At 38.1% G+C, this 20,926-nt stretch overlaps 1 protein-coding gene across 1 annotated transcript in view; it reads left to right on the top strand.

Moving 5' to 3' along the window:
- Positions 1–17,689, top strand: part of ZC3H6 (zinc finger CCCH-type containing 6) — a 68,068-nt gene extending 50,379 nt beyond the window's left edge. Inside the window, exons 9-12 of the mRNA XM_055107413.2 lie at positions 324–577; positions 1,828–2,339; positions 2,639–2,872; positions 8,675–17,689. Of these exons, the coding sequence (XP_054963388.1) occupies positions 324–577; positions 1,828–2,339; positions 2,639–2,872; positions 8,675–10,158 (2,484 nt within the window). The 3' untranslated portion in view covers positions 10,159–17,689. The remainder of the gene's footprint in view (positions 1–323; positions 578–1,827; positions 2,340–2,638; positions 2,873–8,674) is intronic.
- Positions 17,690–20,926: the final 3,237 nt, after the last annotated feature.

The following is a 20,926-nucleotide window of genomic DNA, read 5'->3' as shown; positions in this document are numbered from 1 at the left end:
CCCTGCCCTGCACCGCCCCCCGCCCCTGCCCCTGGGGTCATCCTCCCACCTCAACCTTCTGAGGTGGGCACTACCATGCCCAGCTAATTTTTGCATTTTTTGTAGAGACAGGGGTTTCTCCGTGTTGCTCGGGCTGGTCTCTTGGGCTCAAGCGATCCAGCTGCCTTGGTCTTCCAAGGTGTCGAGATTAAAGGCGTGAGCCACTGCGACCAGCCCATTTCAACTTTAATATTATTTTTCTACTAACCAAACTTAAGTCTTCTAGTTTTAAATGTGAGGAAAAGACTCGCTTTGAAATAGTAATCTTTGCCAATTATTTTTAGGTGTTGAATACTGATGAAGAACTCATAAATGAAGATGAAAGAGAATTAGAGGAACTTAGAAAGCGTGGCATAACTCCTCTTCCCAAACCACCTCCAGGGGTTGGGCTTCTGCCAACCCCTCCAGAGCATTTTCCCTTTTCTGATCCTGAAGACGATTTTCAGACAGATTTCTCTGATGATTTTAGGAAAATTCCATCTCTTTTTGAAATAGTTGTAAAACCTACTGTGGATTTAGCGCATAAAATTGGGAGGAAGTAAGTGAAAAACTTTCAAAATGACATCAAATTTTTTTTTCTGAAAATTATCATTAAGAAACTAAGTCATACTCCAAGCTAATCATGTAATTAAACTTGGTTAGAGATAGCACATATCTGGCATGCACGCAGATGGTTGCTTCCACCTTTGTTTTCGGTTCCCACCTGCTGCTTGCCATCAGTGCTTTCCCATATGGAATCCTTATACAGCTTCTGAAACCTCTCAGCATAGTAATCCTGAAGAACCCTGCCTGGTGGGTGGATTTGGCATTTTCACTTGATTATGAGGCTGCATTGTCATTGATAATGCCTTCAGATTGTGGGAAATAGGTCTCCACATATTTGATTATTTTGAAGAGCAATTCCTTAGGCTATTGGCGGAAGACCTCTGGATCCAGATTTTCATTTTCTAACACCACCATTTCAGCCCTGCTGCCAGTCCCCCAGCGTCTGTGCACCTGGGCCCTAAGTCACATTGTTGAGCATTCGTTTAGTCCTGACAACTCAGGAAAGCAAGGAGGTCTCAGCCAATGAGGAACAAGAAATCTATAGCAAATATCACAATTCATTTGAACCATTAAAAGTATTTCTACTAATGTCAGGAAGATAAGTATGTCCACTATTTTGGTAATATTATATATTGTATCCTGGTCAATGAAATAAGAGAAATAAAAGTTATAAAGATTAGAAGTGGAGTGGCAGCCTAATTATTTGGGAAGTTTCCCTCAACCCAAAGGAATCAACAGACAAAACTATTGGAAATAATAATTAAATTAGCAAGATGTCAAGAAGGAAGAGCAACATTCAAAAACTGAATGTCTTTTTATATGCCAGCAATAACCAATTACAAATTGTTATAAAAAGTTGGATGTTTATATAGTAGATTCTAATTTTACTGTAAAAGGTTATATATGCCTGAAAAAGAGGACTAGTAGGAGAGAACCAATAAAATTTTATCTCTGGGTAGTGGGATTAGGGGTGATTCTTATTTATCTTTGTACTTTTCTGTGTTTTTCAAAACAGTAAGTTTTAGAACAGCTAACGGTAAGCAGCAAGTGGGCTAAAATGAAAGCATGAGGTCTATTTCGTGTTTCTACCTATCGACGATATGGAACAAATTGCTTCTTAAACACACAGTATTCTATTCTGATGTAAAAAAAAGTACTTAACCAATATCTGTTTAGAAGTGTTAACATTCTTGTTTGTTTCTTTTTCTTTGAACTAAGAAATACTATTATTTCTGTCTACAGGCCACCAGCATTTTATAACAGTGCCTCACCACCAGGACCACAATTTCAGGGAAGCAGTCCACACCCTCAACATATCTATAGTTCTGGGTCAAGTCCAGGTCCTGGACCTAACATGTCTCAGGGACACAGTAGTCCTGTGATGCACCCAGGCTCCCCTGGACATCACCCATGTGCAGGACCTCCTGGTCTACCAGTGCCACAGAGCCCACCTTTACCACCTGGTCCACCTGAAATTGTAGGTCCTCAAAATCAAGCTGGAGTGCTTGTTCAACCAGACACATCTTTGACACCGCCAAGTATGGGTGGGGCTTACCACTCCCCAGGCTTTCCAGGACATGTGATGAAAGTACCCAGAGAGAATCACTGTTCTCCAGGTTCATCATACCAGCAAAGTCCTGGTGAAATGCAGCTCAACACCAATTATGAGTCCCTGCAAAACCCAGCTGAGTTTTACGATAATTACTATGCACAACATTCTATACATAATTTTCAGCCACCCAATAACTCTGGTGGTAAGTTTACTTTTTGAAATAATTTATTCCTAATTTAAAATACAGTCCTATTTTTCATTAAAAGCATGACAGAAACGTAAGTTTTAAGTAAAGCTGAGTAAAATTGATAAGATTGAAACCTTAAAATGTTTGCAGTTTGCCAAACTTTTGAAACAATAGAATTTTAGATAACTTTTAGAAATATTTTAAATGATATAATTTGATAATCCAGTGTGCCTGTGATGAAAGCTTTCATTTCTTATGACTGGTGAAGTTTTGTGCTCACTCAATGACTGTCTCTCCCCATGTTATACATGTAGATGGGATGTGGCATGGTGAATTTGCCCAGCAGCAGCCTCCTGTTGTTCAAGACTCACCTAACCATGGGAGTGGGTCTGATGGCAGCAGCACTAGGACAGGCCATGGCCCTCTGCCTGTACCAGGCCTCCTCCCTGCAGTGCAAAGAGCTCTTTTTGTAAGACTTACTCAGAGATACCAAGAAGATGAAGAACAAACCAGCACCCAACCTCATAGGGCACCAAGCAAGGAAGAAGGTGTGTCAGAAGTTATTAATAGCATCTTACCTATTTGGATGGGTTAAAATTTTTAAATGGCTGAGGCAGGTGAATCACCTGAGGTCAGGAGTTCGAGACCAACCTGGCCAACATGGTGAAACCCCATCTCTACTAAAAATGCAAAAATTAGGTGGTCGTGTTGGCATGTGCCTGTAGTACCAGCTACTCTGGAGCTTGAGGCAGGAGAATCGCTTCAACTTGGGAGGCAGAGGTTGCAGTGAGGCTAGGCAACAGAGTGAGACTCAGTCTCAAAAAAAAAAAAAGGATTAAAAATGAGCTCTGACTTCTATTTCCAATGTATTTCATAGCCACTATCTTGTGATTGATTGTGGTTTCAGTGCCATTAATTGCATTAATACTTAATTGCTAAAGGTTTGACTTGAAGCAGTGAAAAGATCTGAAGCTAGAGTTCAAGGTTGTGCAGACTTGCAAGTAATTAAGCCTTTTGCTTTTTTTTTCTGAAGAAAATAAATAGAACAGGAAAAGGACACCTTTCAGTTTAAGGATTTTGAATTCTAGCCCAATTTCAAAATGATTCAGTTATTAGAGATATTTTTATGTCATAGGCTCTATAATTAAGGATCTGCTATAATAAGAAATATTTTTAAATATAAAAAGATTATATGGAAACTAAGTTTATCTTAGTATTTTTGATACTGGTAAGTATACAACAGTTAGTTAATTCAGTAAAGGATGAGAAAAGTTTAAAGCATCCAGTTCTGTTTATGAATTACAAAACTGATGTTTGGCCACTCTTAAACATGACATTTATGAAAAACTATGTAAAACTATGTAACGCTAGGTAGCTGCAAGCTATTATATGAGCATTTAAAATATATATATTTATAATTTTTAAATTATTTTTGTGGGTACGTAGTAGGTATATCTATTTATGGAGTACATGAGGTATTTTGATAGAGGCATGCAATGCATAATAATCACATCAGGGTAAATAGAGTATCCACCACCTTAAGCATTTATCCTCTGTGTTACAAACAATCCAGTTATACTCTTTTAGTTTTTTTTAAAATGTACAATTAAATTATTATTGACTATAGTCACCCTGTTGTGCTATCAAATACTAGGTCTTATTCATTCTTTTAAACTTTTGGTACCCATTAACCGTCCCCACTTCCTCCCTATCTGCCAGCTACCCTTCCCAGTCTCTGGTAACCATCCTTCTACTCTCTATGTCCATGAGTTCAAATGTTTTAATTTTTAGCTCCCACAAATAAGTGAGAATATGAGAAGTTTGTCTTTCTGTGCCTGGCTTATTTCACTTAACATAATGACCTCCAGTTCCCTGTTGTTGCAAATGACAGGATCTCATTCTTCTTATGGCTGAATAGTACTCCATTGTGTATATATGCCACATTTTCTTTATCCATTGTCTGTTTTTTGTTTTGTTTTGTTTTAAGACAGAGTCTCACTCTGTTACCCAGGCTGGGATTCAGTGACACGATCTCGGCTCACTGCAACCTCTCCCTCCCAGGTTCAAGCAATTCTCGTGCCTCTGCCTCCCGAGTAGCTGGGATTACAGGTGTGCACCACCATGCCCAGCTAATTTTTATATTTTTAGTAGAGATGGGGTTTCACTGTGTTGGCCACGCTTGTCGCGAACTCCTGACCTCAGGTGATCTGCCCGCCTCGGCCTCCCAAAGTGCTGGGATTACAGGTGTGCGCCACCGTGCCTGGCCATTGTCTGTTGGTGGACACTTAGGTTGCTTCCAAATCTTGGTTATTGTGAATAATGCTGCAGTAAACGTGAGAGTACAGATATCTCTTTGATATACTGATTTCCTGTCTTTTGGGTATATACCTGGCAGTGGGATTGCTGGATCAGATGGTAACTTTATTTTTAGTTTTTTGAGGAACTTTCAAACTGTTCTTCATAGTGGTCATACTAATTTACTTTCCCACCAACGGTGTATGAAGGTTCTCTTTCCTCCACATCCTTGCCTGCATTTGTTATTTCCTGTCTTTTGGATAAGACCCATTTTAACTGGGGTGAGATGCTATCTTACTGTAGTTTTGATTTGCATTTTTCTGATGATGAGTGATGTTGTGCACCTTTTCATATACCTGTGTGCCATTTTTATGTCTTCTTTTGAGAAATGTCTATTCAGATATTTCGCCCATTTTTAAATTGGATTATTGATTTTTTCCTATAGAGTTGTTTGAGCTCCTTATATATTCTAGTTATTAATCCCTTCTCAGATAGGTAGTTTGCAGATATTTTCTCCCATTCTGTGGATTGTCTCATCATTTGTTTCCTTCACAATGCAGCTTTTTAACTTGATGTGATCCCATTTGTCCATTTTTGCTTGGTTGCCTGCGCTTGTGAGGTATTACTTAAGAAATCTTTGCCCAGACCAGTGACCTGGAGAGTTTACCCAATGTTTTCTGGTAGCAGTTTCATAGTTTGAGGTCTTAGATTTAAGTATTTAATCCATTTTGATTTGATTTTTGTGTATGGTGAGAGATAGGGGTCTAGTTTTACTCTTCTGCATATGGATATCCAGTTTTTCCCAGCACCATTTATTGAAGAGATTGTCCTTTCCCCGATGTATGTTTTTAGCACCTTTGTCGAAATCGGTTCACTGTAGATGTATGGGTTTCTTTCTGGGTTCTCTGTTCTGTTCCATTGGTCTATGTGTCTGTTTTTTGTTAGTTCATTTTTTTGTTTTTGTTTTTGTTTTTTCTTAAGACAGAGTGTCACTCTGTTGTACAGTGGTGCGATCTCGGCTCACCACAACCTCTGCCTCCTAGGTTCATGCCATTCTCCTGCCTCAGCCTCCCAAGTAGGTGGGACTACAGGTGTGCGCCACCATGCCCAGATAATTTTTTTGTATTTTTAGTAGAGACACGGTTTTACCACGTTGGCCAGGTTGGTCTCAAATGCCTGGCCTCAAGTGATCTGCCTGCGTTGGCCTCCCAAAGTGCTGGGATTACAGGTGTGAGCCACTGTGCCCAGCTTATGTGTCTGTTTTTATGGAGGTACCATGCTGTTTTGATTACCATAGCTCTGTAGTATAATTTGACCAGGTAATGTGATTCCTCTAGTTTTGTTCTTTTTGCTCAGGATAGGTTTGGCTATTCTGAGTCCTTTGTGGTTCCATATAAATTTTAGGATAGTTTTTTCTATATCTGTGAAGAACACTATTGGTATTTTGATTGGAACTGCATTGAATCTGTAGATTGCTTTGGGTAGTATGGACATTTTAACAATATTGATTCTTCCAATCCATGAACATGGAATATCTTTCCAATTTTTGGTGTCCTCTTCAGTTTCTTGGATCAATGTAAGTGAACATTTTTTGTTACATTTTCAAAGAAGATATTATTAATTCTTCATTTACCTAACATCACAGGAGAATGAAGGATTCCTAATAAGTGAATTTCCTGTACAATTTAAATTATAAGCATTTTAATAGCAATCTTTCAGCCGGGCACAGTGGCTCACGCCTGTAATCCCAGCACTTTGGGAGGCCAAGGCGGGTAGCTCACGAGGTCAAGAGATCGAGACCATCCTGGCCAACATGGTGAAACCTTGTCTCTACTAAAAATGTAAAAATTAGCTGGGCATGTTTGTGCATGTCTGTAGTCCCAGCTACTCAGAAGGCTGAGGCAGGAGAATCGCTTGAACCCGGGAGGCGGAGGTTGCAGTGAGCCGAGATCATGCCATTGCACTCCAGCCTGGGTAACAGAGCGAGACTCTGTCTCAAAAAAAAAAAAAAAAAAAGTAATCTTTCGATAGTCTTAAAAGTTTTATGTTTTCATAAACAAAGATATTAAAACTTTTAGATAATAGAAAATTTTATTCTATAATGTTATATAATTGGTAATGTTCTATGGGAGTTGTTGGCTCTGATACAGAAATATTTTGAACAGCTAGGTTTACTTGTGTTTGTGTTAATTTTTATGGATTTTAATGCTTTTATGCATTTTATCTCTGCTTTGATAAAAAGCTGCTAATTATCATTTTTTATCTAATATCTGTTTTCCACCAGCCTGTCTCTGTTCTTCTACTCTCCCTCTGTTACTATTTTCACTCTCATTTAAGAAAGATTTTAAGTATGCTTTATAAATCATGAAATATATATATAATGCTTATAAAATATATTGATATGGGAATGAAAGGAAAGTAAGGATAGAAGTAACAAATACTATGAGGAGTGAAATTACTACACAGAAATATTTAAAGTAATTGCAGCAGGTAAAAGTGAATCACAAATCCATCTGTAGATTTCCTTGATGTCAAAGAGAAGAAAAGAGATCTAGTGTCTATAAGTAGTTTTTTCAGATATTGAGATCTGAGTAAAACTTTTTGCAATTGTGACATACCATATGCTGTTTTAATCCACATTCTACCCTAAATACCAATGCTTGTTTTGTAAGCACTGCTTTGTTCAAACTAACCCTGTAACACTAAAGTTCCATGTAGTAGGCATGCATTAGTGAGCAGTGAGATGAGGTGAAAATGAGAATATCTAGGATAGTCTGCTGATCCAAGATACTCCAGGATGGAGATACATATATGCATATACAGTATATCTATATATCTGTATTCCATGTTCTGGCTCTTACGTTCTGGCAAGAATGTGAACAGTAGATACCTTGTGGCCAATTCAGAGCCAACCTGTGTATATTTTAATGGAGAGGAGGGAGAATCACCCTTCTGAAACATCAGTTTGTAATTCCTTCTGCTAGAGAAAAGACTTATGATAGGTAGGCTTCTTTAGGTAGGCTTCTTAAACTTGCATCTAATATGCTAGAGTTAAATAGGCTTTAAGAGTAAGACTCAAAGTGTTCTCATAAAGTATGTAAGTTTTAGGATGGTAGGTTTTTTTTTTTTTTGAGATGGAGTCTTGCTCTGTTGCCGAGGCTGGAGTGCAGTGGCTCGATCTCAGCTCACTGCAAGCTCCGCCTCCCAGGTTCACGCCATTCTCCTGCCTCAGCCTCCTGAGTAGCTGGGACTACATGTGCCCGCCACCGCGCACGGCTAATTTTTTTGTATTTTTAGTAGAGACGGGGTTTCACCAAGTTAGCCAGGATGGTCTCGATCTCATGACCTCGTGATCCGCCCACCTCGGCCTCCCAAAGTGCTGGAATTACAGGTGTGAGCCACCACGCCCAGCCAGTTTTGTTATTTTTAAAGTTAATGTTTGAATGGCTAATATAGTCACACAGGTCAAATATCTAAACATATAATAAAGAGTAAATGAAAAGTCTCTACCCCATTCCTCATTTGCTCAGTTTCCATTGCTACCTTAACCATCACTTTCAGTGTTTTGTTTTCTTTTTAGTCCATTGTTAACTTGATAAATTCAGAGCTAGGAAGCTTAAGGAATGCTTGATTTGAAGAGACCTAGCATATTTTAGAATGCTAACAGCATTTTCCTTTCTCCTACAGCCCACCACACATACAACACACATATCTGAATTCCCTTTGGCCAGTTGGAAGGAAAGGTCCTGCCTTTTCTCTGACTGGAAGGACATTACACATATTCTAGTATCACCCCACTTCCTTAATAGAGTATAATGACTGAATCGATAGTTTTCTTACCACATCTTATTTTGTTCCAGTATTGAAATCTGGCATTTTTGTTATGCATTTTCTTGAAGTTAGATTATACTTATTTCAGAAATAGTATGGGTTTTTTAATATTAATTAAGGCTACATATAAATGTAGCCATATTATAAAGAATAATTTATAATTATAATTATTATATTATAAGTTTATAATATAAAGTTTATAATAAGTTTTTGTCTGCATTTAGATGATACAGTTAACTGGTATTCCAGTAGTGAAGAGGAAGAAGGAAGCAGTGTCAAATCAATACTGAAAACATTACAGAAACAAACAGAAACTTTAAGGAATCAGCAACAACCTTCCACAGAACTCAGCGCTCCTACTGATCCAAGACTTGCTAAAGAGAAAAGTAAAGGAAACCAAGTGGTTGACCCTAGGCTTAGGACTATCCCAAGGCAAGACATTAGAAAGCCTTCTGAGTCTGCCCCACTGGATCTTAGACTTGCGTGGGATCCCAGGAAATTGAGAGGGAATGGAAGTGGTCACATAGGCTCTTCTGTTGGTGGAGCAAAGTTTGATTTGCATCATGCAAATGCTGGCACTAATGTCAAACACAAAAGAGGCGATGATGATGATGAAGATACAGAAAGAGAACTGAGAGAAAAAGCTTTCTTAATACCTTTGGATGCCTCACCTGGCATAATGCTCCAGGATCCAAGGTCACAATTGAGACAGTTCAGTCACATTAAAATGGACATTACTCTAACCAAACCCAACTTTGCAAAACACATCGTGTGGGCTCCCGAAGACTTACTTCCAGTACCTTTACCTAAACCTGATCCAGTGTCTTCAATCAATTTACCTCTGCCCCCACTTATAGCTGACCAGAGGCTAAATAGATTATGGAATACAAAAAGTGATCTTCATCAAAACACAGTGTCCATTGATCCAAAATTAGCAGCCAAAGCCAAAATTAACACAACAAACAGAGAAGGCTACCTAGAACAATTTGGAGACTCACACGGTTCAGGAGCTAAATTAGGAGATCCTAGACTACAAAAAAATTTTGATCCTAGGCTTCACAGACTGCCCAATACAGAGTCTCATCAAGTGGTTATGAAGGATTCACATACATCAAAGGGTGCCCCTCACTTATCCAGATCAAACCCTGGTTCATCACAGCCCTCAGGGGCAGGAACTAGCAATTCTGGTTCCGGGGCTCTGCCTCCATATGCCCCTAAACTCTCTTCCTCAGCTGGCCTTCCACTGGGAACTTCAACTTCAGTTCTTAGTGGTATTAGTTTGTATGACCCTAGGGATCATGGTTCATCATCCACATCAGAGCTAGCAACAGCTTCTTCAGGAGAAAACTCAAAGAACCAGAAAAAAAGTGGTGGCTTAAAAAGTAGTGACAAGAATGAACCTTCTCCTGGAGAAGCTAGCCTTCCACAAAAAGCCAATCCAAATGTGGAAGTCACTCTTGACGGGCCAGCTGACCCACAGGCAGATATTCCCAGGAGTTCCGGTAAGGTTCAGGTCCCAGCAGTGCACAGCCTTCCTGTTCAGGCATTAACAGGCTTAATTAGGCCACAGTACAGTGATCCAAGGCAGGCAAGGCAGCCAGGACAGGGGAGCCCAACCCCAGATAATGATCCCGGTAGAGAAACAGATGACAAATCTCTGAAAGAGGTTTTTAAAACTTTTGATCCAACCGCTTCACCATTTTGTTAGCTGTTGTGTAACTGAGCAATTCTTTTCACTCTTGTGACTATCTCAGTCCTCTGCTGTTTTGTAACTGGTTTACCTCTATAGTTTATTTATTTTTAAATTATAAACACTTTTCAGCTGCTAGTATCAGAACCACATGAAGTTATAGCCTCTAAAGCCTGTGGTATTTTATATAATATTTTTATAACTTTAAGAGACTGTAGTAATTGACCTAAAAACTTATGTTAGCTTCAGTAAAAGTACTTTTATTGTAAATAAACAATCATGAACTCAACACTCTGCCTGAATATATGCCAGTTGTCTTTCATAATCAATGTTTAGATAAATGATTGCCACTTTTTATATGGTTGTTTAGTTTCAAGCAATATGATGTACATTACTTTTGAGAAACAGTATTTTGACTAGGACCTCTCTTATTTGTCAGCACAGAACTGATTAATATGTAATGCTACCTGCTAATTAAAATGTAAAATCAAGTAAAGAAAACATTTTAAAATTACAATTAGCAGAGCAGTTCATGTTTAAGGGCATCACTTTTATTAGTATTGGCAATATTATTTGTGTAAATGAAGCATTTGAATGTCATATCTTTTTACAGTATTTTATTGTATACTGTATCATAGAAGTTGGAGGTATATAAATAGAACATTTTGCTAAAGTGAAAAATTTCCAAGTTCTCTAGCATAACTTTTTACATTTAATTTTTCATATGAAATAGCAATTAGTTACTGCTGTGTTACATTGTGATGTTTATGTATGTCAATGTTTTTGTCTTTAACAGCATAATTTATATTGCTTTTTCAAATGATGTAGCTGCATTAATTGTGTTCATCATGACTTTGGCGATTTTTAACAAAATTTTTAAAGACCCAGTGAGAGTCTGTAGTGATTATTACACGGATAATGTTTTAAATGTCTAGGTTCTGTATTTTTTTCTTAAATAGCAAGAAAATACAGATTGCTAGTATAGTCAACAGTATTTGGCTATCAATAAAGAATCTCTTTAAGATCTCACCTGGCTGGCATTCTGTAACAGAGGGGATTACCTGGTGTTTTAAGTATTTAATGTCCTCATAGTGTGGAAATCCCCTAAATTGATTAGAAATTGTATTTTATGAAAAATAACTTGTATTCATTCTTGTGTATTTATTACAATATATAAATAATGGCAACTCTTTGTTTTATACGTATATAATTTATAACTGAATCTAAGTATTAGACTGCTACTCATATTTTGAACTGCAGGTGTAGGACAGTGTTTGCTGGTAACAACTCCAATGTGTATTAATAACTTGAAAAGGAGCATTTCACTATAAAAGATAATGAAGTAGGTAATGAAATCAGTCCTTGAATGAAAGCAGTGCCCTTGAGAAGGGATTTTTTTTTAAATATACAGTAAAATATTTCGTGGGATCCTAACACTCACATAGCATATGGTTTATTAATAATGCATATCCTTTCTAATCACTTCTTCAATTCTTTTTGCTGCAGTTCTGTGCTAAAATGGGGTTGTGGTTAAGTGAACGAGAACTCTGCCTACCTAAGAAGTTCATTGTGTTCTAAGTGGAAGGAGAGTTACTGAAGGGAATGTGAATTTTTACTGTTTGTACTTCAGATACATTTGTTGTCTAAAATGGCTCTGGATAACATTTTTGGGTTAAAAAATGTAATTTAAAGCCACCATAGAAAGTATTTTCTGATTTACTGTCCAAATGAATTTTGTTGTTAATTGAGAAGTCAATAAAATGGATTAAACTGACAGAAAGAAAACATATATATATATCCCAAGGTGTAATTTACTCTTTTGTCAGGATAAAATCAGAAAAATGGCTGATTTTAGTAAATGAAATTTTTAGCAAATCTTTCATTCATGTAGTTTATAATTATTGTGTCAAGCAGTGCTGTTTACATTTTAAGCATCATACAAAAAAGATAATTTGGCTTGCTAAACATCAAAATAGAATCCAAACTCTTAACCGAATATCTTTTTTACAACCAAAAGAGATATTCCAAGATTTATTAAAGAGTCAGGTTTAAAAGTTATTAATGCAAATTATGTAATGTTCATTTATTCAGTATTCTTGAGTCCCTGTTACCTCAATTGGTGTTCTAGAGGCTATTTTACAAGAAAGTTTGAACTTAGTTTCAAATTTGACAATATATTTTATATGAAGATGTTTATGTTTAAAATAACTGTTATTTATTATGCAGCATTTTTATTGTGATAACGTTAGTTTATGGGATATTCTGTCATATCCTGTAAACATAGTTTATTTTTCTTCTTTTTTCCCATTTTCTCATACAAATTGAATAAGTAGCCATTTTCCCCCAATGAATACCTCTTCTTTTAGGTCAATTGGTGTTTTTAGAATCCATGTAATTTGATTTGCACTGTTAGATTGAAAAGTAAGTTACGTTCCTGTTCTTAGAAGCCACACATTTAGAGATAACAGAAATAACTTGAGTCTTAAGAGTATGGATAGGCTCGTCCAATGAGATGTAACTTAGCTATTCATACTGTTTGTGACGGAAATTCTATACCTGTTTACTGTGATGATGAATACAGTGGATATAGCAGGGGGTTGAAATGGAACACACAGAAGATCATGACAATTGAGATTCAGCAACTGCTGTCTCATATCTTGGTTAAGACCTCATTGTGAACCTTGAAAACAAATCAGATGTTGGAGTGATTTCAAACTCTATTTCAACAATTGGGTCTGTTTCTATATGGACCCTCTATTTCCCAGCTGAATGTTTCAAACCCCCAAATTAGGCTGCAACCGAAAGAGCCTAATTGTGAAATGATGTGCGCTTATGTTTCTGTTTATCCTTTAGCCATGGAACTTTAAAGAGTAGTGTTCCTCCTACTTACTTTAAGCTGGAAGCAGAGTTGAGTAGTAAATCCTGTGTGAACTTTTAGCTCAGCTACTCTGCTGAATTAATTAGAGGTAGGAAGGACTTACAAGGGCTGGAAGTTTAAAGAGAATAAATTCATATTTTTTGTTCTGAATTGATTTCTGTGTAATTTATATCAGTATCTAGTTGCTTATCTGTGAAATTGGGTTAATTTTTATTGATCACATTTGATGTAAAGAATGAATTATTTTTGTAAAGTATTTGTAAATATAAAATTGCTTTATAACTTGAATGAACATAATCATTATGCTCCCATTAGGGTGCATTAAGTTGTACAAATTCCAAAATAACATGGTATGGTTTGTATGGTTTAGCAATTTTACAAAGCTTCAGATGACATGCACTGGTGACACAACAGTAGAATTTCCTGAGAGGTTGAGTGAATATTAACCCATCAAGTTAGCAATTTCCTTAACCACATGAGTATCAGGAAGACAGGACTTCCCTGCCTTAGAGCTATATAGACTTGGGCCTCTTCAAGATCTGACTTCTCTGCACATTCTATACAGGTTGGATATTGATGGAGGGTTAAAAATGCTATGACAGTTCATGGTGCGTGGTGTGTTTGTTTAAATCATAGCATGTTTAGGCAAAGTGGCCAGCTCATTCAATATAAGAGCCACCAGCTCTTAGAAACAACAGATATATTCACACCCAGTCTGTAATATGTATTTCTTCAGGCATGTCACACTGCGGTCTTCCTGAAAGACCACTTACTTCATAAAGGTATTGTGTTTCTTTAATTAATGGCCACTAGAAGTTAGGAAGCTCCTAGGGACCAGGATATGAGATCTTAAAGAGGCTGTCAGAATCTTTCCATTTGCATGACATAGAATCTGTGGTGGAGATGTTTTCCCTGATGTTTTTGGAGGGTTGGACTGTGTTGAAGGCTGTACCTTGGTGGGGGTGGTCTGCAGTCATGCAGTCCACTGATAGGGTCCCCCACCCCGCAAGCTTCAATAATTGAGCTTTCTGTTAATTTCTTGAATTATCTTTTCAAAAATGGTTTGGCAGCACTTGATGACATTATGTTCAAAATTAAGTCCAGTAAAATATATAAGCATTTGTAAACTATAAGTATAGTTTAAATAAGACTTAGTTTAGGAAATCCAAGCTTTGACATATATAACCAAACGGCCTAAGAGTTCAAAGCTATTTTCTTAGGTGTTACACCTTAGCATTTACATAATGCCTTCTCCCCAAGCAGTTTCATGTGGTTTGCAGAAAGTTTTGGCAGCTACCAGTCACTATATTGCTGGAGTTTTGTGTTTGAGTATGTCATTTATGTCATTTATCAGCAGTATCTGCCAGTTGTGACAAAGCCCTCCCTATTATCCTGCCTTTCCTGGAAAGGATACAGACCCAAGAAAAGTTAACATCTACATAGTACTTAGAATTTCTGATTTTAAAATAAGAAACAAAAAGCACATTTAAAATAATATTTTACGCTTTTGGAGGCAGGACCCACATGTATCTCCTTATTTTTATACTTGCCATAGAAACAAGCCTAGTTGTAGGCCTACAGTGGGTGCTTTGTTAACTGCTTGTTGATGGCTTCCTGACATCCATCCAAATGTCACTTTTACAGATGCTGTCACCCGTTAAACAGGTGTGGCAGAAGTATTCCATGACTGCATTAGGAAGAATGCACCTTATGGGTTATATCTCTTTTGGTAGACAGCCCACCTGCTCTTTTTTGTCCCCACCCTCAGCCCAAGCAATGTGAAGACAGATTATGGCAACTTAGGAGCTCCATGTTTCCATAATAATTCATAACTTTAAGAGTCCTCCAGACTTACAAGATTACTTCATGGTGAAAGTTTGGATTGATCAATAATTTATTCCTATAAATGTCTGCAGGATTTTTTCTGTAACCAGAAAAGTAACTGCATAGCCAGTCTTTTTTTTTTTTTTTTTTTAATTTGTTGTTGTTTTTGTTTGTTTGAGACGGAGTCTTCATTCTTGTTGCCCAGGCTGGAGTGTAATGGTGCAATCTCGGATCACTGCAACCTCTGCCTCCCAGGTTCAAGTGATTCTCCTGCCTCAGACTCCCAAGTAGCTGGGCTTACAGGCACGTGCCACCACACCCAGCTAATTTATTGTATTTACTGGAGACGGGGTTTCACCATGTTGATCAGGCTGATCTTCAACTCCTGACCCCAGGTGATCCACCCGCCTCAACCTCCAAAAGTGTTGGGGTTACAGGCTTGAGCCACCGTGCTCAGCCTGTTTTTTATTTATTTTTTTGAGACAGTCTCACTTTGTCGCTCAGGCTGAAGTGCAGTGGCGCTATCAGCTCACAGCAGCCTCCGCCTCCCAGGTTCAAGCAATTCTCCCACCTTAGCTTCCTGAGTAGCTGGAACTACAGGTGTGTGCCACCACACCCAGCTAATTTTTGTATTTTTTTGGTAGAGACAGGGTTTGACCATGTTGGCCAAGCTGATCTTGAACTCCTGGCCTCAAGTGATACACCAATCTTGGCCTCTCAAAGTGCTGGGATCACAGGCATGAGCCACCACGCCTGGCCCAGTCTTTTTTTTTTTTTTTTAATTATTATTTATTTTTATTTCTTTATTTTTTTGAGACGGAGTCTTGCTCTGTTGCCCAGGCTGGAGTGTAGTGGCATGATCTTGGCTCACTGCAACCTCTGCCTCTGGGTTCAAGCAATTCTCCTGCCTCAGCCTCCTGAGTAGCTGGGATTACAGGCATGCACCACCACAACCAGCTAATTTTTTATATTTTTGGTAGAGACACAGTTTCATCATGTTGGCCAGGCTGGTCTCAAACTCCTTACCTCAAGTGATCTGCCCGCCTCAGCCTCCCAAAGTGCTGGGATTACAGGCGTGAGCCACTGTGCCTGGCCAGTCTTTTATTTTAAAATAAATACTTAGTCCTAACCTAGTGAATTATCAATAGCATTTAAAATTCCTTTTATCCTGATACCATGAACAGTAATTTTCCCTTTTAAGTTATGATTTGACTCTAATTTTGGGTCTTGTATCTGGTCTTTAAACACCTTTCGTTACCCTTTGGAATGGAACAATCATGCTACTGTTAGCAAAATTATTGTAGGCATAAGGAAGAGCTGTGAGTTCAAAGAAGATTGTGAGTTCTTGGAATAGTATTTTACAGCGTTGTTTATTCTTGACCTTCTTGTTTTTTAAGCTTAGAGTTTATAAGAAAAAAGTGAATATATAGCTAATTATAGCATTTTAGAAAAAATTAGCTCTGCAGATAGTCAGCCCCATACTTCTTGGCTCATTACTGATTTTAATACCTTCATGAGAGTATTAAGGTTGAAAGGAATGGTGAAATTTGCATTATCAGAGGTCTGATATGTAATTTATTGTAAAGAAATTAAATATATAGAGGCTCAATTAAAAAATAACCATATTCTCAAACCTCCATTACCACTAATATCTTGGGGTTGTCAATGATAGACTATATATATATATGTATGTATATAATTTTTTTTTTTTTTTTTGAGACGGAGTCTTGCTCTGTCGCCCAGGCTGGAGTACAGCTCACAGCAACCTCTGCCTCCCAGGTTCAAGCAATTCTGCCTCAGCCTCCCGAGTAGCTGGAATTACAGACGCCTGCCACCACACCCAGCTAATTTTTTGTATTTTTTAGTAGAGATGATGGGGTTTCACCATGTTGGCCAGGCTGATCTCGAACTCCTGACCTCAAATGATCCACCGACCTGAGCCTCCCAAAGTGCTGGCCTTACAGGCATGAGCCACCACACCTGGCCTAGACTATACCTTTTATACACTTTTTAAATAGAGAAAGTAACTAACCATTATAAAATAGAGGTTTGAGTCCACCTCTATTTTACAGAAATTTGCCCTCAAATGTTTGAGAGGGAAGTCACATATGATAGAAAAATATCTTTTCAAGGGTAGAATGATATTTCCTTATAAAAGTGACAATCAAAAAAGACTCATTTGTATACTTGCCAAAGTTTAAAGGAATGTAAAACATTCCTTACCCTAAACCCACTGCCCCATCCACCCAGAATTCAGAAAGGGTTTGGCATAGATCCAGGGCTCCCGGGCCCAGGTCATTTTGTTATTAGTCTAGGGCTTTTGTCCTCCACAGTCTAGGCAGGGCATCTTTGTATGTGTGTTGCTGGTTGGGGCCAGGGACGGAGGCAGGCGGGAGTTGTCCAGGTTTAAGATTGTTTGTTTTCCATCAGATCCACAAGCAATATCTGTGGGCTGAAATCCAGGTTATACCTATTCACTATGACTTTTTTTTTTTTTAACTTTCTACTGTAATTATTTCAGTTCCCCGAAGTTGTATCTCAAATGTTGGGGAAATGCTGCCTTGACTATTTTACTTTGGAAGGTTTTACTAGATATCAGTTTAGTAGATTAATGACGTTGTTAATCTGTCTGCTCAAAAGACACCAGCAAGGGGGTATACTTTGCTGAACTGATAAATTATTCTATTAAGGACTAACCCAGTACTTGGCAAAATTAGGAATAACTTTTCCTCTCCTTCTTTACTAATAAATTTTCCAAGTTGCATACTGTTGTTGCAAGTTTCTGTAATTTTTTTCTGCATACCTTTCTATTGTCTGAATTTAAATAAAAATGTTTCTAATAATATCTGTCTGGCAGTGTGATGCTTTGCTTTAATAAATCTTCAGCATTTAAAGACAGAACATAGGGGAACCATGTGCACATTTAAAAGCTTATAACTGGAACCCTCCCAGACTTTCCTGGAAAAAAAAGGGGGATAGCATTAAACTATTTGCCCTTCAATTTATCTTTAGTACACTGAAATTGTGCTTCGCTTATCTACATAGATGCTGTTAGCATTTAAAGCCCCATTTCCTGATATTACCTTCATCCCAGGAAACGTCTCTTACATTAGCTAAAGTTAATTTTCTGTTAGAAGATCTGAACCTAAGAAGTTGTTAGCAAATGTACTGCTTAATAGAGCACAAATTCTTTAGGATCAAAATGGGATCTCATTGCAGGAAAGGCTTTCAGAGAACTGGTCATGCTTCCCCCAAAGTCAGGAAATGTCATTAAAAGATGTTTTCTGGCTTCTGTTCTAACATGTTCAATGGTCAAGAACACACTGTCTTAAACACGGGAGCCTAGTAGATTACTGGATGTAATTCCTGAGCAATTCTGTCAGAAGCTTATTCCTTAAGAGGTAGCGTGGTCTGGACTTGGTACCCTCTCTTCTGAGCAATGTAATACTGGGCAAGTCAGGACTTCACTGAGCATTGCTTTCCTCATCTACAAAATGCAGATTTATTCATTCATTCATTTAAGAAAGATCGAGCACTTAGCATATGCTATTAGGTGTTGAGATACAGAGATGAGTAATAAGATGGATTGCTTTTTGAATATCGCTTACTGCAAAGTGAATGAAGTCACGTTGCTTTGTGGTGGATATCAAATGATCAAGCACACAAGGATACATTTTAGTAACTAAAGGGACCAAAAAAAGTATGGTGGATGTAGGGTTACATAATTTTTTTCAAATCAAACAATGCCCATCTCTGCCATCCTCACATTGGTGTTGGTTTCACCCCTTTGACTTCATTTTCCACAGTGGCACATTAGTCTACCCAGCATTTTTGAGCCCCAAAGTATTTATGATAATTACGGTAAAGCCTCAATATATGCGAATTGGGTGATGGTGTGCTCGAGGGCTTATGTGCATCATCTTATCAAATCCATAGCTAGTATCCAGGACAGTCCAGTAAGGTGAGCCCTGGTTCCCATTTTAAAGATGGGCAAACAGCATCGTGAGGATACATAGCTCGCCTAAGATCATAACTGATGTGTGTGACAAAGCTGGGATTTAAACACACCTGCCTGGGTCCAAACCAGTGTTGTTAACTACAACAACATGGCTGCTTTTCAATACTCAGAAAACAGCACAAACTCTTAGAATAGCGATTTCCAACTTTAGTTGCAACTCTCAAAACCTCATTCCATTGTCTGCAAGTGGCTTTTCGCAGGTGTTTATATTTATCATTAGCGCAAAATTAATTTGACTTTGCTAATTCAACAATAACTTCTCAAGTAATGGTGTTCTCAGGTTTTACAAAATGAGAACTAAGGTTGACCATTTTCAGTGGTCTCTCCAGGTTCTTTCCTGGGGCATTAGAAGCACATTCTGCATTTTGTTGTAGTGATTGGCAGCTCAATACTTGAAAATAGGATCTATCACCCTCACTCCTTCCACGTCTTCCATAAAGGGCCAGTTGGGATCACTCTTGGATGATTTAACAGATTCACTTTTGCCATCCAAAGACTGGGGTTTGACCCCTCCATATACAGCAAAACTTCATGTCCACTCAAGACATGGTATTTACAGCCAAAGAATAGTTTAATTTTATCTAGGGAATAATTAAAATCATAAAGGTCTTTTCTTTTTTAAGCCTTGAAAGGGACTTCGGGCTAGATGATCTCAAATCTCTCTCTTTATGTGATAACCGAAGGTTTAGAGATGATAAAGAGCTCAAGTTTATGCCAGTGGTTACAATTTTATTTAAGCTAAAGTAGGGGACCAGATGGAGTTAAATAAATATAGATCAGAAGTACATATTCATTAAACATTCACCATGAGATATACATGCAAGTCACTTTTTTTTTACTACAATAAGTTATTAGAAACCCCATCAATAAAGTGCTCAATAAATATTTATTGACTGAAGAAATTAATTTCAATTTAGAAAAAGCTTTGGAAAGGTTAACATACTGGCAATTATTTTCTACTGTACATTAAGTACTTAATGAGTAAGAAAGAATGCTGATTGTTTTTTTTCCCTCAGGGGTTTCCAAGACAATAAATCAATCAGCTGCTGAAGTTGGAGTAATGACACATGGGCAATGTTGTCATATTAATGGCTTCCGAGAAAGCAAAAATACCTAAAACATTCCTACAAAGCAAAGCAAAATTCCAATATGGAACACATTAGCCACAACCAAAGATTGCAAATGTCTCCACTGATCTTACAAGCATGCAATACAGCAGGTCTCTGGAGTAGCCTCAAAGTGTCTCTGATTATCCATGGAAGCACTTTTTTCCAAAAGTGAGCCAAGCCTCTCTCCATTCCTGATATCCACCTCCTACCCCTAAGTAGCATCAGAAACAGTTTTTAAGGCTGGGCGCGGTGGCTCACGCCTGTAATCCCAGCACTTTGGGAGGCCGAGGCGGGTGGATCACGAGGTCAGGAGATTGAGAACATCCTGGCTAACGTGGTGAAACCCCGTCTCCACTAAAAAATACAAAAAATTAGCTGGGCATGGTGGCGGGTGCCTGTAGTCCCAGCTACTTGGGAGGCTGAGGCAGGAGAATGGCGTGAACCCAGGAGGTGGAGGTTGCAGTGAGCAGAGATCACGTCACTGCACTCCAGCCTGGGCGACAGAGCGAGACTCTGTCTCAAAAAGAAAAAAAGAAAAAAAAAAAGAAACAGTTTTAAAAATATTTTTTAAATTATTAATGGATTTTCACTTTTTTTTTGAGCTTGCCAAAGATTGCCTCATTGTCTTGTGACAATCATCCACCTGGGACAGTGAGGTGAAGATAAGAGACTATTACGGTTTGTTACAAGGAATGCAAAGCAAATGAACAAAATATTCAGCTTTGACACTCGAAAACCAGACTTATCCTAGCCTGGCTTGAAACTTGAAATGATTGTCTAAATTCCTTTATACTCCTTTCAACATACCAATAACTAGAGTTTTACTAAAAGGAGGGCTAAACTACTGAGGAATGAGGTGGAGGATGGAGCCAGGGAAGAAAGTCTTTTTCTGTCTGTCCTTGGACAATTCCAAGAAAAAGAAGAAGAGAAAAGGGTTAGAGTGGGTTGACCAGATGT

The sequence above is a fragment of the Pan paniscus genome, chromosome 12 (assembly GCF_029289425.2).
Source record: "Pan paniscus chromosome 12, NHGRI_mPanPan1-v2.0_pri, whole genome shotgun sequence".
Lineage (NCBI taxonomy): Eukaryota > Metazoa > Chordata > Mammalia > Primates > Hominidae > Pan > Pan paniscus.
Note: the sequence above shows the minus strand (reverse complement) of the source record. Positions and strands in the feature narration are given on the sequence as shown.